We start from the raw sequence: 16758 nt of genomic DNA on the forward strand, positions 1-16758 counted from the left end.
ACGTGGCAGGGGTGAGAGACTTTGATGTCTAGATGTTCTAGAAAAGCATCAACGACTGGGACATAAGGGTCCCAAAATGTCAACGTCAAACAACTGATACGTAATGCAATTTGATTGGTCCAGAAGAGCAGGAAGGAATAGAATTGGAATTTTAAAACTCATTTCTTCAATCTAGTACTCTACGATGTAGACACGTGTTACCAAAACCCAAGAGATCAAAAAAATCAAAACTTGAGAATTTAAAGTTAGAAAAAACCTAAAAGGAGGCAAACAAGGACCACATGCGTGTCAGGAAAGCAAGTACCAATTACAGTCGTGTTTAGACATTACTGGGCCACGTAACTAGACACTTTGTACACGTTTTTGATTTTGACGTGGAGAGGTCAGGATCCAACGGTCGATATGTGTTTGATTTAGGCGAAATAGAACTACGTCACGCCACGCCACGCCTCGCCTCAAATACTATGGTCCACCCGTACGGTGACGGGCAGGCTACCCGTGGCTACCATGCTAAAGCAAAAGGGAAAGAGAGAGAGCGCTGGCAGGCCTGTGATTTCGAAGCTCTCGCTTGAGCGCTCGAGCGCTCTCTTTTCATCATCTCTCTCCAGTTTCAATTCTCTAACCCCATAAACTACTTAACTAAGAGCAGGGTTGACGATTTTGTGGGAGGAGGGGTGATAATTTAGTGTTTAAATGGCCGATATTTGCTGTGGAATAGCGAGGGAGAACGAGGCATCGTCGACGCCATGTGAGCCAACTTCAAGAGCAGCTAGGCGGAGAAGAATGGAGATCAGACGGTTCAAATTTGTTCCAGGAGTTGCCTCAACAGAAACTGAAGCTGATGACATAGGCGCTCATAAAAAGCAGAAACTACAACTTAACGAGAGTGTTAGGAGTCCATTTTCTCGTGACTGCCAAAACGCAGTAGAGAATTGTTTTTCTGATCATCGCAGCACAGATGAGAAAAAACTGTTGGAGAATGGAAAATCATCAGAACTTAAAATTTCAAGGCAGTACTCTTTGAATCTAACTTTAAGTCCCTCCATTTTATCAACACCTTCAATTGATCCTCCGGAGCTGTTTCCAAAATTTGGGGTGGCTTCAGTTTGTGGAAGGAGAAGAGACATGGAAGATGCAGTAGCAATTCACCCCTCTTTCTGTCGCAAAGACCATGAAACCACGACCGAGTTACACTATTTCGGTGTCTATGATGGACACGGTTGTTCTCATGTACGGTTTCCACAATGAAAGAGCTACAAGTTTTTTTAAAAAAGAAAATATTTTTTGACACGGAAATGAAATGTGAAACTCATTTGAATTTCGTCTTTGTATAGGTGGCAGTAAAGTGTAAGGAGAGAATGCATGAGCTGGTGAAAGAGGAGGTGGAGAGCAAGGAGGAGTGGAAAAGCGCAATGGAAAGAAGCTTTCGGCGGATGGACAAGGAAGTGATAGCGTGGAATCAAGGGATGGAGATTAGGGCGAATTGCAGGTGTGAAATGCAAACTCCAGAATGCGATGCTGTTGGATCTACTGCTGTTGTCGCCGTTGTAACTCCTGATAAAATCATTGTCGCTAACTGTGGCGATTCACGAGCTGTCTTGTGTCGTAATGGCAAACCTCTCCCTCTTTCTTCTGATCACAAGGTCTGTCCATCAATATCCACTTTCCTTTATTATTATTATTATTATTATTATTATTATTATTATTATTCTATGCGACTTTCTTTACTTTTTTGGCAACTTTTGCTGCTTATAAACTCCCTGGTCTCCACGTTGCTCGTGCCAACAGCCTGACCGTCCGGACGAGCTTAACCGGATCCAAAACGCGGGTGGCCGGGTCATCTACTGGGACGGGCCAAGGATTCTTGGAGTTCTTGCCATGTCAAGAGCCATAGGTAAAAATATATTACAAACACGCAACTACCCAGTTAAAATCCTAAACCATGTACTGGATCTGACATTACCATAATGAACCGATTCACAGGTGATAACTATCTAAAACCATACGTCAGCTGCGAGCCAGAGGTAACAATAATGGATCGAACGGCAGAGGATGATTGTTTAATACTGGCAAGCGATGGTCTCTGGGACGTGGTGTCCAACGAGACAGCATGTGGGGTGGCTCGTATGTGTTTGAGGGCGAAAGAACACGCGCCGCCTCCATGTCCACCTAGGTTGGTGGAGAATAATGAGGTTTTGGGGATAACCAGCAGCAGCAGCGGGAGTGGTGAAATGTCGGACAAGGCGTGCTCTGATGCCTCAATGTTGCTGACGAAGCTGGCGCTGGCGAGGCACAGTACTGACAATGTGAGCGTGGTCGTGGTGGATTTAAGGAAAGACACGTAGCAAAGCAACCCCATAAATGCTCTTATCAGCTCTCTTTCTATTATTCATTTTTCTAAATGTTTTTCGATGGATGAGTGATAAGGTGAAGGGGAAAAAAAATGATGGGTGGGTTTGTATCTCCTCTGCATGGAGGAAACTGGGAATAGAAAAATACCAACTGATCAAAGAAAATCAGGAGACCAACTGTAGTATTTGTTGGGTTTTTTTTTAATTTATTTATTTTTAATGAAATCATCTTTTGCCAAAATTGGGATGCTAGCCTGCAGCCGCCCATATAATTAATGTCCTACCATTGTCCGATTATACTTTCTTCTTGTTGCCTGAGCAGCTGTCGATGGAGGCAGCCCTGCCTTGAATTGCTCAAAATAGACGTTTAAGTTGGGGGAAGAGCGGTGTCGCTCCTCCGAGGGGTTTGGCAAAAGAGAGATTTGTTCAATTTGAAGTTTTGCTACTGAAATTCGACGACGTCTTGTTATTGTTCCCCGTAGTGAGAGATTTGTTACGGTTTGAAGTTCGAATCCCCCGTTATTTTGTTTCTACTTCTTATATAGCTTTTAGTTTGGTTATGGATAGAAAAAATGGAGACAATACGGATGCATGCAAGATAAAAACATAAAAATAAATATAATTTTAAAATGAACTTTTTTACAATAGAGGTTTTACATCTAAATTATCTATGCAAGAAACTTTTAATTCTAAATTTATCTTTTAATTATTATTATAATTTTAAAAATAAATGATCGTGATAGTAGTGAGAAAATAATGATGATAACAAAATGAAAGTAGCAATTGAAATGATTTCATGATATTGAAAGATTTTTTATAAGTAGATATTTTTAAATATCTTGTTATCTTGTTATTTTTGTTAATAATGATTTATTATTTATTATTTTCTTCTTCGTTTTTAATCTAAACCATGACCAAAAAAATGACAGAACTTAGTTTTTTATTGTATATTTAAAATAAAAGGTGCGTGAGGCATCATAATTTCATTTGTATCTATTAATTGGAAGCAAGAAATTTACTTTGATAAAATATTTCAAAAGGATTCTATTTAATGAAATTTCAAGAGTTTAGAAATAAAATGTGTGTCCTTGCATAATATTTGGTTTTCTTACTTTAATTTTATTTAATCAACTTAATATGTGTGTTTATTTTTAATATTTTTTGATTGAATAAAAAATTAATGTTGATAAATAAATTCAGTAAACGGACTCAGATAAATGTTCTTTTTATGAACACATTCAATTTTTTCATTTTATTTTTAGTTATTTTTAATGCTTTTTTTCTCATTTATTACCACACAGTTCTTGATTTTTTAATTACATGTATGCATAAGTTTTTTAATTTATATTTTAAATTTTTTATGTAAAAAAATGCATTGAAAAAGCTTGCTTATGTAAATTTTTAGTAAGAGGAAAAAATATTTGGCTTGCGGGCAACACATCATCTAATGTTTTTCAAAACAAATTAGAGTAGATAACATGATGTAACAAAACACAAATAGGAGCCCATTCAGGCAGGCCTTTTAGGGCAAACCCGTGCACGGATCCTAACATTAGCCTAACAAAATTTGGCATTTTCTTTTCTTTTCTTTCTATTTTTTTTACAAATTAATGCTTCTTTTTATATGTTTTTTTTTAAATATTTTTTTATTTATATTTAGATTAATACACCTTCTCTCTTTTATTTTATTTAGAGAGCATACTTGAAATGACAATTATTTTTTAGTTATGCATTTAATTTTTTAAGAGGTTTTTCTTATTCAGTTATGATTTTTTTTATATTTTGTATAGATGAAATATATTTTTAAAAATATAAAAAATATATTTTCAGATAATATTTTTAATATGTGCAGTCTTGCGTAGTATTTTTTTTCTTCTTTTATTTTAGTCAAGCAATTTAATGAGTGTGTTTATTTTTATTATCGTTTGATTGAATAGAAAAGTTATTTTAATAAAAAAAATTTAGCAAACACAACTGAGTAAATATCTTGTATTGCGAGATTAAATATTTTGATCGACGTCCACCTCTCGCTTTTTTCAGTTTTATTTTTAGTTATCGTTCATGATTTTTTTTATTTGTTAACACATTTTTTAATTTATTTAATTACATACATGCATAAAATTTTTAATTTTTACTTAGAATTTTAAAACTAATTTAAAAAAGAAAAAAACAATCCATGTATAAATTATTTTATTGAAAAAAAATATATATAACATGCAGTGAAGTAAGGGTCAAATATCGGCAATGATTGGGGCGACACTGTTTCTATGAAGAAAGGGGAGCATAATTGTTCTTAAAAAAAAATCTTGAAATGGGACCAAAAAGGATATATGAAAGTTAAATAAAAACAGAGAATTAGGTTATGTTTGTTTTATGAAATTTATTTTCTGGAAAATTAATTTTTAAATTTTTCTGTATTTATTTGTCATTAGAAAAGTTAGTCAACAGAAAACACTTTCCAGTCAGAGAAAAATTTAGCTTGATTTCTAGGAAAGTGTTTCCCTAAAAAATTTGGACGGAAAACACTTTCTGAAAGTTGTGAAAAATTTAGAAATGTCATATTATTTGCTGATTATATCAAATTTAACCTTCAAACTTTTGATTGCTATATATATATTTTTTGTTTTGAATATTTATTTTTTAATTTCATCTCTTAAAATTTAATTTTTATATTAACTTTGATCATTATTTTTATAATTGTGATTTGTTTTTCCCTTATCATTTTTTATTGAAATTTTTTATCTATCAAATTTGATCCTTGGTCCTCATTCTTTTGATTGTTACTTATTTTATTTGAAATAATATATGAAATATTAATTATTATTATTTTAATTTCTTCATATTTTATTTTTTTTTATTTTTTAGATTTGATCTCTATTATTTTAATTATTATTTATTTTATTTGAGATAATTTATGAAATTATATTTTTTTTCAATTTTATTCTCATTCAACTTTTTAATTTGTAAGATTTGTTCCTTATTATTTTAATAAACTTGAGAAAAATAAAATATTAACAAGTTATTTTCTAGCTTATTTTCCATGACATAACCAAACATTAGAAAGTGTTTTCCAACTTATTTTCCATTACACTACCAAATATCAAAAAATAATTTATTTTTCTAAAATTTACTTTCCTCAAATTCAGTTAAAAAATTACTTTCCAGCAAACAAACAAAAAATTAAACAATACATACTTTTCCGAGCACGACACTTTATAATTACTTCTTGGTATCTCAAACTGTGATTTAAATAAAAAACGGTTAAAATAATGTTTTTAATTTTAAATTATAATTTAAAAAGCGGCATAGACAACAGGGATCTTTGGGGTATACTTGTCAGATGTGACTTGTGAGAGGAGATTGAGAAGAGAAAAAAACTCTCCCATTCTCTTTTAGAAAAAAGTAAGCATTGCACTGAACAATAAAAAAAATATATATAAAAAATAAATTTAAGAATTTTCAAGAATACTTTTAAATTGCAAAACAAATCCAAAAATGAAAAAAAGAAAACAACTATTTTGGAAAATAGACACTTCCTTGCCCTGCGAGACATCGCGATCTCCGAATTTCACATCTGGGGAAACATTCTCAAAATGGCAATAAATTGTGGTGCAGATGAGAGTATTTTCCTGGAAACTGAGTGCTTGTTTATTCATGCAAACATCACTTTCTACAAAAGGTGCAGCCGAAAGTCAACCACAAGAGTAACAGTTCAAGGTGAGCAATACTGTTGCACTTAATCTAGGTTGAGGCATAAGGACTTGTATAATTTGAAGAGTTAGATTAAGGAGAATCAAGGGAAAAGAGCATTTAGAAAATAACCTACAAGGAATTGGGATCCAGCACAACTAGAGGAAAGGATGCTTCTGAATAATTTGAAACAAAAAGGTTTAAATAAGACAGCAACTCCATTCATGCAGGGAACATATGAGCACAAAATGTCTGGAAAAAGCTTTCCATTGATTCACAGTATATTGACATGCTGTAACATGAGCATCGACTAAACACAGGTGGTGGTTGCACAAAGAGAAAAGGCCGGGACACAAGACTTCTCAAAGATTCCCTCATACCAGGAACAAATTATCTGATGTCAAGCTAATATAAAAGAATCTTCTCTACATTACATTTGCTTGCCGCCATTTTCCACTCCAGCATTCTTCAATGCTTGCAACTTTCTGTAACCTTTATCGGTACCGAATATCCTGACAGTATGAAAGAGCGAAAAAACCCATCATCACATCATGGTCAGTAGAAACTAGGCCACAATTTCCCACAATAGAGAGTATGAAATTGGACGTTTGGCAATTATGAAAGAGCAAATGAACCCTGGCAGCAAAAGAGCATACCAGTTATGCTTCTCACTTACATCACAAACAATCATAACAAATGATCATCCTCAGAAAGCAAGTCACTGTTGCACAGCTAATACTATGTAGTTTATGCATATCATGTTCTGCAAATTCTCTTTTCATTGTAACTGGTGGTAAAAAACTATTGATGCACGTGCAACAAGCATTGCCAAGAACAATAAAGGAAATAGTTTTCCATCAAAATAACACAGCAAATGAAAGAGGCAAATTTTATGCAGAGCATTCTCTACTAAAAGGGGTCTACAGGATCATTAAAACATCGGGTGATAAGAATATTATCCGATACCTTATTGTCCACGCTAGCAAATGGACTGGAGTCAAACAATGGCACAACTGACAACAGAAAATCATTAAAACATCGGATGATAGGAATAATATTGGATACCTTATTATAGTCCACACTTGCAATTGATAAAGGACTGTAGTCGAGCACTGGTACAACTGGCAACGAAACACCCCCCCCCCCAAATTTATAAAGCACAAAAGTCATCTAAAGTGAATGAGTCAATGTCAATATGGTCAAAAACCATATAAACTGTGACTTCTTTTGACACATGACCTGCAAGGAGTCGTCCCCGCTGCTGCAAGTCTTATAGCATTATACTGCACTAACATCTACATCAAGACAAAGGACAAGAGTCTGGCCATAATTGCTAAAAGTACTCAGGATGCCGCACTTGGTGATGCAAAAGCTGAGGAAAAATCTTATGGATCAAAGAAGAGGTTTTGAAGGACGCGTGGATGACTGATTTGCTGATATCTTAGCAAAGACCACCTCAAAGGATTTCAAATGAATTTTGTGAGTTTACAATGGGAAGGACTGAGATAATTTCAATTAACAAGGATCCATGTAAATTAAGGCAAGTCTGTCATGGAGAGGACCTTTTAGTAGGGTAACTCTCTGTAATGGTGAGGACCTTTAATATGCCTAGTACAACCTGGGATAGCCGGGACGGGTATAATAACCTAAAAAACAAGTGAGAAACCCAGCTATGCAGAGTCAGAGTGCAAATCAAAATCCAACCCAGGTGACTGTTTGCAGAGTGAATACCCAGACAAGGAGCAGAGCAGGCCTTCTAGCCTTTTACACAAACTTTAATGAGTCAGCCGCATACGACTCAAATATATGTAATCATAGATTACAGTTGAAGCACATAACAGAAATAATGATAATGCTCTGAGGGGCCTAAAACTCACCAGTCCATGTAGGTGAAAGTAGATGAGTAGTTTCCAGATTTAGTATACAGCAACCGGTGATGGTAGTCATGAAAATCAGCACTGGAAATTTTTTGAAACAAATGTCAGAAACTACGGTATAAATGAACGTAAAACATAGAGGTTAACAAACACTCACCCTCCATACAAAGGTAAGAAGTTGGAGAGGCTCCATGGGAAATGATAACCACAATGTGCTTCAACCGTCTCCAGGACCCTTAGTACCATCCATAACCACAAAGTAAGCAGATGGGGCCCAGTGATGGCAGGACCAATAATGGTAGCAAAGCCAAGGAACAGTATTTCAGCAGGGTGAGCATATTCAGAAGTTAATCCAAATGGTGTAGCATATCTGCACATTTAACAAGCACATTAAAAACTATCAAGTACAACATAAAAGCACCTAGTCGATAACGATGGTAAAAAAAATTATGCTAGAGAGAAAAACTTAGGGCTCTCTACATACTCATGATGAACACTGTGCACATGCTTGTACAGCCATTTTGTGTGTAAAATCCGATGTCCCCAGTAGAATATAAAATCTTCCAGGATGAAGTAGAATGTTATCTGCGTTAGAATTACATTCCTGCAGGATAAAAAAAAACATTATCTTTTAACTATGCTCCAGAAGTGGATGAAAATAGCATGAGAAGGAATTAATAACATATATTTTATCCAAAAAATAAATAAAAGGATAGCTATATATCGCTTCACAACTATAGAATCAGACACAATAGTGTCTGGCTAGGGAAAGCTTTAGGATATAAAGAACCTGAAAATACCAGGACGGGAATGGAAGACTACTTTGCATGCCCATGTGTCTGAAGACAGGATAGGAGGCCAGCATAACTGGTAGGTTAACACCAAAATGATATAAAAGTAGGCGAATAATACATTTCTCTTGAGATGCAGGAGTGTTGTTTTTCATCTGCATGCAACCACCAATTAGCAAAAAGACTAAAGGACACCACTTTTGAGGATGCAAATGTTCCGAAAAAAGTTTCACAGCATCATTAATTCACCTCAACAAAAAGAGAAACTAAAGGCATTACAATAGCAATGCAGATTAAGATCAACCATGCAGACCCTTTTCATCAAATTCAAGTCAACAATTGCAATGAGAGAAAAGCAGAAAAGGAGCAACCTGGATTTTGTACTTTTTCAGCCATCCAGCCCTTTCAAGATATATGAAAGGAATACCAGACAAGAAGAAGATGCTTTCATGAAGAAAGAAACTTCCAAGACATGCCAACTGAAAATCGCTGAAATGCGTGATCAAATACTGCATCGAAAAGAAAACCATTAGTCTTATAAGCTTAGCGGAACCCAAAAAAAAAATACTTCCATTATCTCATTTTCAAGCTAAATTCTAATACTCCCATTAAACAAAACTTGCAGTCATATGCTTATATATAAATAACAAAATCAGCCAAATGTTTCTTCCATCACAAAAAAAAAAAAAAAAAAACTCCACATGGAATTTAAAAACTAAACCTAGATAACATTTACCAAGAAAAACATTAAAGTGATAAGAAAAAAATGAATTACAGAGATCTCAATCTCAAAATGGCCAACAAGCAATGTGAAATCAAATATTATCCATCACAAATGTTAGTTTATTCTATTTTCCAAAAACCCATGTTTCCTCCACTCAGGCCAGGCCCCAAACGATCTGAAAAAAACGCAGCTACCCCCTCATTCACTTAGCTTATGTAGTGAAGCTTAAAAAATTACCACAGTGTTTACATTACAAGTAAGCAAAACACATACAGATCCATAGAAATCAAGTCTCCCAGCAAGAAGAACAAAATGTAGAGGAAAAAAGGCGTTGGTTGGTGCGAAAATTTAAGAAAGAGGGAGGAAAGAAAGGAAATACCAGCCAGCAAGATTCGATGAGGGAGGCCATGGGAGAAGAGAGTGAAGAAGTTGGTTTACTCCTTCCTTGATTTTAATAACAAAACTGAAAAACAAAGAAAAAAGATTTTATAAAGTGATAGTGAGGTTTATGAAGCAACAGAGGCCACGAGGTGAATGAGACAGTAGAGCCTGTCACTAGTGAAAGAGAATATCAGAGAATCTGGGCCTTTTCTTTTCTTTGCGCCTTTTGTTTTTTCACCTCTGGTTTTTCCCGGTCTATCTTGGGTGTTTCTGAATTAAAAATAATATTTTTTTATGTTGATTTTTTTAAAATTTTTAAATCACATAAAAATCATTCAAAAATATAAAAATATTGATTTAATATTTTTAAATAAAAAAATTTAAAATAATTTTTAAAAATATATTATAATTTAAAAACAAAATATCTTATAGGTTGGTTTTGAAAATAAAATTAATCTATCAAATTTTAAACATGTTGGCTTCGTAAATTCAAGTTCACAATAACTTTTTTTTTTGGTTAAATGATAATATAGAAAGTAATTCATTTTAGAATCAATTTAGACATCAAGATAAGAGATAAAGGTTAAGGTGACTAATTTTATGGTCCCTAAAATTAATAATTATATAAGTTTCTAGTAATTTTAAGATTTGTAAAATTCGAATTGATAATTTTTAAAAAATAAATTTAAAATCTGATTAATTAAACTATATTATTTATATGGATAACATTATGGTATTCTTGCATGGCCAGCAGGAGATGATTTATATTTCTTTCCATGTAACTCTCCAGCCAATCAAGCATGCACTTTGACCTCTATTCTTATTATTCTCCATGGGTATAATTGATATTGGTCACCATGGTGATGGTCGAGTAAATATTCTTTGCTTTCATTAGAGATTCAACAAGCTCTCGAGCATATCCGATTGAGCTTTTGATGAGGACAGCAGATCTTATTCTTCCATATACCGGAATATTAATGATGCATTGTGTGGTATGATTGTTTTTTAAAAATATTTTTATTTAAAAATATATTAAAATAATATTTTTTATTTTTTAAACAATTATTTTTATATTAATTCATTAAAATAATCTAAAAACATAAAAAAAATTAAATAAAAAACAAAAAAATTTCAAGTTCTTCAAAAACACTTTTAAAATTCAAAAATAAATCAGCGCTAACTTTCAACGGACTAATAATTCAACTCGACCAATCCTGAGGGGTGTAAGTCAACTAGTTAGGTCTTAAATTTGCTTCCTAAAGATTACCAGTTTGAGTCCCACAAACCTTAGGGTCATTGGAGGCTTACATGGTTATTAATTTCAGGGTCCGTGAGATTAGTCAAGGTATGCACAAACTTGTTATCCCCTGCTCCAATGAAAGCAAATAAAACTATTGCTAAGGAACTCAACATGCTTTAAGAGGATTTTGTTCTCAGTATGGAATTCATGTGAAAAGATTTTTTCTTTTGAAACTAAAGTAAAATTCAAGAACGAAAACCCATAAATTTAATACAATGTTTTTTTTAATGATTTGATCTATATACTCTTACAAAAGAGATTTATGTCCAAACAAAAACCCAGAAACGAGAGAGTCCTCCAGGAACCAAAGTATAAAGCTATTCATCCTCCCTCTTTTGAGCTTAAATTTACTCTCAATCCTAGTGATATTAGGAAGATTCTTCAACAAAACAACTATATTAATAAGTTCTTAGAGTCCCTCGACACCAATTTACCAACACAAAAACCTGAAATATATATTTATATTATATAGACATATTTTTATACGATTTAGATTTTTTTAAATACAATACGGTATATACATATCTTAATATTGATATAGCTAGAACACACACATATTTATAATATCTATAATTTTATCATTTAATATATATACATACTTTAAATATATATTAATTATTTTTTTATTGAATAATAAATAATAGTTAAATAATGGATATCCATGTCTAACTAATATATATAAAAGATAAAACAAAAAACAAATTCATAAAAATACATGCATACATGAATATATACATACACGTGCATATATATTTAGTTGAAGAATAATATTATTAATCACTGTATGTAATGTTAATATTATTATATCGATTATGAAATAGTTCGATAAAAAAGATTTAATCTCGAATAATATATATATATATATATAAAGATATTTTTTTTGGTTGATTGAAAAAGAAATCTCAGCTAACTTATTACATGTAAACATTAAAAATATATATATATTTTCCGAAGTCATTGTTTATTAAGTTTGTTTTTAAACTAAGCGAGAGACATCGAGGAGAGGTTTATTTGCTTTTGGGCTTTTTGTGTTTTTAATGGGCAGAGGTGAGAAAAAAATAAAAAAATTAATTAAACTGAGAAAATTAAAAAAAAATAATTAAAAAAATCAAATTGTAAAAAAAAATCCGATTAAACCGATTAAAATTTTAAAAAAACCAACCGGTTTGGTTTCGGTTTTATAAGTCTGAAACCAAAAAAACAAACCGAACCGAACCCAAACCGAAAAAAACAGGAAAAAAACCGAGTCAAACTGAAAAAATCAAGCCAAACCGATTTAAACTGATTTTTATTCTAAAAAACCAAACTAAAACCAATCAGTTTAAACAATTTCAGTTTTTTCTTAATTTAATTTGATTATTTTTTTTTATAAAAACTAAATCAAACAAAAAATAATTATCCCTAATCACGGATGCAGGTTTTCGCAATAATTGCCTAGGAGGCTTCCGCCAGCTCAGTCCGCGAGGTTGGCCCCCCGCTCCACTTGCACCATTTGATTACCTTCCAATAATAAAAATTATCAAATCACATAATACAAAGATTGGGTCTCGCCGCCTCGTGCGTGCACATGCCTGCCAACGTGACAAGGTTTACCTCTATAATTCGCTTCTTTATTTCTAAATGGACGTGCTATTTTAATTAATATAATTAAAAAGATATTTTACATTATAAATATATTTTTATAAATTTTATCAATTTAATTCACAGAATTAAAAAAATCATTATTTTTTAAAAATAAAAATTATGTTACTATAAAAAAAAATTAATAACTCTTCTAAATATTAAAATCAGGCTAATTTTTTATTAATCGATTACATCTAACTCAATAACCAATAATGAAGATCAAATGCTTTGACTATCCTTGTGACAAGATTCACCTTCATTTTCATTTTTCTAATATATATATATTTTATTTTTTTAATAATAAATATTCATATTATACCTGAAAACCAATGAATTTTATATAAATTTTTAAATTTTTTACTTAATAAATAACAAGTATATTGTAAATAAGAAAAAAAACCGACACGTGAGTATCCATAACCGAAACCCTCCCCATATCATGTATGCTTGCCACTGTAAGAATGGGGAAATCATGGCATTACAAATATAAAGTATGCTTTCCTGTGTTGATCGAAGAACGTATAATTAACTAGATTGATATATAGCAAATGCAGTGCCTCTCCCTGTTTCAGCAAAAGTAAACTAAAAGCAAAATAAAAAACAAGAACAGCATGCACATCACAGATGATCTACTCCATTTTGTTTTTTAGATAATGGAAGCTGAGTCAGTGCATGAGTCTCACTCACTACCAGTAGAAATAGGAATTACAAAGGCAGCACCAATTAACAAAAATATTACGTGGGAAATAACTATTGAAAGATCTGAACATATAGCACAAATGCATCCCCTCTCTTCCTCGTAAACACCATACACCAGGAAAATACTCAAAAATAAAGAAAAAAACATCGCGCACATCACAACCATGGCTTTCAACATCTTACAGAATCCACCCCAGATCCCCTGGTTTCGCATTCCTGTAGCCACTCAGAGCAATAACTTGAAACAAGGAAAGTAAAGAAGCAAGCAGCAGTGATAATAATCCAAGAGAAAAAACCATTCCGATATCAATCAAAAGAGTCACAAACACAATCAAACGGGGACTGCTTAATGATTAACCGTCACCTCCACCTCCGTCACCGCCGCCGCCGCCACCATGAGAACTACCTTCCATGTCAGACATTTGGGTTGCAGTCATAACTACAACAGCTGCGCCGCCAGTATCAGCACTACTGGCAACATGGGTGGTTCCTTGATGGCTGCTGCCTTCAGCTTGGTCATGATCAGGACCACTAGATTCTTCGCGGGAAGGTTTTTTCCTTAAAGATTTCTCCGATTCTTCAGTCTTGGTTTCTTTCTGCTTACGGCCTGGGATGCAGGCAGTACACCAGCTGGTTACGCTTCTCATAGCTGAACCTGAACTACAGGGGCACTGACACCTTCACATTAATTTCCTCTCTGCTGCCATTTTTTTCTTCTATAAAGAACACACTAAAAAGGTTAAACAGTCATTAATTGTTGTAATGATTGCTTAGTTAACAAGCATTGCTGGCGTAAAACAAGGAATCAGGCGAAAACCTTTTTCTTTTGATACATGTTTTCCTCCTTTGTTGTTTGTCTTGGTCCCACCGTTTCACTACCATTACACCAGCAAGCTGTGACCGAAAAATAAGGATGTTTACAGTTTAACACAGTACTTACTAATCTGAGGTAGTTTTGAGATTGAAATAGTAAAATTTGTTTTTTAAAATATATTTTTTAAAATTTTATTTTTAGCATTAACAAATTAAAATAATTTAAAATAAAAAAATTAATTTAAAACACAGCCAGTCCACAAAGTTTACATTACCAGACGAGACTTAATGATTAAAAATCCCAAGCTGTAAAGCTTTATTGTGCAGAACATTAAAGTAAAAAAGATATATTATGAAATAGTTATTAAACCCAGTCCAGGGTTAAGCCGATCAAGGGGCCGGGTCTCGGATTTTATGGGTTAGCTCGGGTCAACCTGAAAAAATTAAAAAAAATTAAATTTTTAATATTTCATATGAAAAAAATCCATGTAAATATAGGTTATACATATTGTAAACAATGAAGTTTAAAAAAATATTTTAAAAAAATTTTTATTCCATATTAAAAAAATATTATATTAAGCTTTTAAGTTCAAGTATTTAAATCAAAAAAAAATTTTATCCCACATCGAAAAAACATGATTTTTTCTTGGGAACATAGAGTATATATACTAAAGGGCTTCAAATCCCACCTTGAAAAGATATTATGTTATTCTTTTAAATTGAAGTATTTAAACTAAAAAGTTTTTTTTATTCCATATTGAAAAAACATGACTTTTTTCTTGAGAACATAGAGTATATATAGTTATATACTAATAGATTTCAAATCCCACATTTAAAAAAAAACAAAATTGAGTCTCGTCTGGGTTCGCCCGGGTCATGGGTCGACCCGCCGGGTCGCCCGGGTTTGACCTGGCTGTTGCCCCAGCTGGTTTTTTAGTAAACCCAAACCGGCCCAGCCACCTGGTCGACCCGTCGAGCCGGGCCGAGTTTAATAAAACTATATTATAATGATACTGGAAAATACAAATTCAAGAATTTTTATTTTTAAATAAAAAATAAAAAAAATTTACCTCGCTCATGTGGCCACCTGGACCTTTTTCTCTCTCTTCTCTCTGTCTTTCCTTACTAAATCAAGCATATTATATTATTATTTTTTATTGACTAACATGTGTGTATCATGATTAATTTTATAAAAAATCATTTCAATTTCTCTTATTTCCAAAAAAACTCAATCTTATAATTATTAAAAAATAAATTTAAAACACGACCAAATTAAACTAATTCTCGTAACAATTTCTTCTCTGCAAAAGGCAACACACGTACGTAACAATTTCTACTCTTCGCTGCTAAATAAAGGAAGGGACAGTCTGTGGCCACCAAACTTGGTTATTATATAACATGTAACTGTCTACCCTATAATTACTCTAGCTTAACATTATGATTAAAACTTAACGGTGTCGTTTTGATTATATAAGGAAAAAAAAAAAAAGACCCTGGAAGCAGGCACAATCAATGTGCTTAAGATTATTATTATTGAGAATATGAGGCTTAACATTATCAAAATTATTACTTGATCTCTCCCTGTCTTTTTAATTAAATAATTAGTTTTTCATCCCAATTAAATTGATATATCTATTTTGTTTATCTAAAATATTCTTTATTTGTAATCAAACTAGGTTCAGCGTGAAAAATGTCTGAGCCCGGGTTCGAACCGGGGACCTCTAGTGTGTGAGACTAGCGTGATAACCAACTACACCACCCAGACAACTTGTTATGGTTTTGAAAACTAAATATAATGACCTAACTCTTTTTACGGCAAATGTAATGGGCCTGATCTGGGCCAGTTCTTTGGATATGGTGTTAAAGCAAACCGGTTATTTTGTATATATGTTTTGAACAGAAACCGGCTTAAGAGTTAAGACACTGTTTGTTCTTCCACAATAGGTCCACAGAAGAATCGAAATCATTCGTTGCGAATTTGAATCCTTACAAAAAGAACGCAGTTTGCTGGAGATGCTTCTCTTTCTTCTCGGAGTTGGTGTCAGTTCTTTGTATTAGAATTTTTCCATGGCATTACTTGCGCTTCTAGGAACAAGTATTACATGTATTTAAAGCAACATGTGTTGAATAGGTTTTACGTCTTATTAATATGGTTGAAATACCCAACAGAAGAAAAGGGAAAAAGGGGGGGAAGAGCATGTGTACTATTACAACAACAAGTATGAGTTGGACTTCATATGGATTTTAGTCGTTTTTTTTACATGTTTTTGCCTTCTGGATTTCCCCAGTGGTGCATGTGTGCAATGTCAACATGCTCCGAGGTTGCATCGGAAATCTGTCGTCTCATTTCCCTTCACAAAAGTTTGATTTGGGAATTTAAAGATGTTTTCCTTTGAACTGCTTCTGCACAAGGGGCAGCTCAGTTGAAAAAGGAAGGGAAAGATTCTTGGTTGTGGAAGTTTGTGGCTTTTTTGAATAAAACAGAGTAAGAAACTGCATGTACTGTGGT

At 33.0% G+C, this 16758-nt stretch overlaps 3 protein-coding genes and 1 non-coding gene across 4 annotated transcripts; 1 reads left to right on the forward strand and 3 right to left on the reverse strand.

The window, feature by feature from the left end:
• The first annotated feature begins 488 nt into the window (after positions 1–488).
• On the forward strand, positions 489–2856 carry LOC133679566 (probable protein phosphatase 2C 24). The gene is made up of 4 exons (XM_062102202.1): positions 489–1230; positions 1335–1643; positions 1789–1894; positions 1984–2856. The coding sequence occupies exons 1-4, from the start codon at positions 694–696 to the stop codon at positions 2343–2345; spliced, it is 1314 nt and encodes a 437-aa protein (XP_061958186.1). The 5' UTR covers positions 489–693; the 3' UTR covers positions 2346–2856.
• Positions 2857–6240: 3384 nt separating this feature from the next.
• Positions 6241–9992, reverse strand: LOC133680349 (methylsterol monooxygenase 2-2-like). Its single transcript, XM_062103241.1, has 7 exons — positions 9813–9992; positions 9081–9218; positions 8719–8864; positions 8403–8522; positions 8076–8288; positions 7919–7999; positions 6241–6553 (listed from the first exon to the last, which is right to left on the reverse strand). Exons 1-7 carry the CDS (start codon positions 9840–9842, stop codon positions 6472–6474), a joined length of 810 nt encoding a protein of 269 aa, XP_061959225.1. The 5' UTR covers positions 9843–9992; the 3' UTR covers positions 6241–6471.
• A 3339-nt stretch (positions 9993–13331) lies between these two features.
• Positions 13332–14234, reverse strand: LOC133679816 (uncharacterized). Its single transcript, XM_062102519.1, has one exon. The coding sequence runs from the start codon at positions 14081–14083 to the stop codon at positions 13790–13792; it is 294 nt and encodes a 97-aa protein (XP_061958503.1). The 5' UTR covers positions 14084–14234; the 3' UTR covers positions 13332–13789.
• A 1706-nt stretch (positions 14235–15940) lies between these two features.
• On the reverse strand, positions 15941–16014 carry TRNAV-CAC (transfer RNA valine (anticodon CAC)). Its single transcript has one exon. It is a non-coding gene; the product is annotated as a tRNA-Val (tRNA).
• Between the last annotated feature and the right edge of the window lie 744 nt (positions 16015–16758).

This window comes from Populus nigra, chromosome 19 (genome assembly GCF_951802175.1).
Source record: "Populus nigra chromosome 19, ddPopNigr1.1, whole genome shotgun sequence".
Taxonomy (NCBI): domain Eukaryota; kingdom Viridiplantae; phylum Streptophyta; class Magnoliopsida; order Malpighiales; family Salicaceae; genus Populus; species Populus nigra.

Bases quoted from the DNA above. Each gene is read 5' to 3' on its own strand.
- LOC133679566 (XM_062102202.1), top strand. From the start codon at position 694: ATGGCCGATATTTGCTGTGGAATAGCGAGGGAGAACGAGGCATCGTCG. The intron at 1,231-1,334 runs GTACGGTTTCCA...GTCTTTGTATAG, and splicing joins ATGGACACGGTTGTTCTCAT to GTGGCAGTAAAGTGTAAGGA. The intron at 1,644-1,788 runs GTCTGTCCATCA...TCGTGCCAACAG, and splicing joins CTCTTTCTTCTGATCACAAG to CCTGACCGTCCGGACGAGCT.
- LOC133680349 (XM_062103241.1), bottom strand. From the start codon at position 9,842: ATGGCCTCCCTCATCGAATCTTGCTGGCTG. The intron at 8,523-8,718 runs GTATTTTCAGGT...TTTATCCTGCAG, and splicing joins AGTCTTCCATTCCCGTCCTG to GAATGTAATTCTAACGCAGA. The intron at 8,000-8,075 runs GTGAGTGTTTGT...AAAAATTTCCAG, and splicing joins TTCTTACCTTTGTATGGAGG to TGCTGATTTTCATGACTACC.
- LOC133679816 (XM_062102519.1), bottom strand. From the start codon at position 14,083: ATGAGAAGCGTAACCAGCTGGTGTACTGCCTGCATCCCAGGCCGTAAG.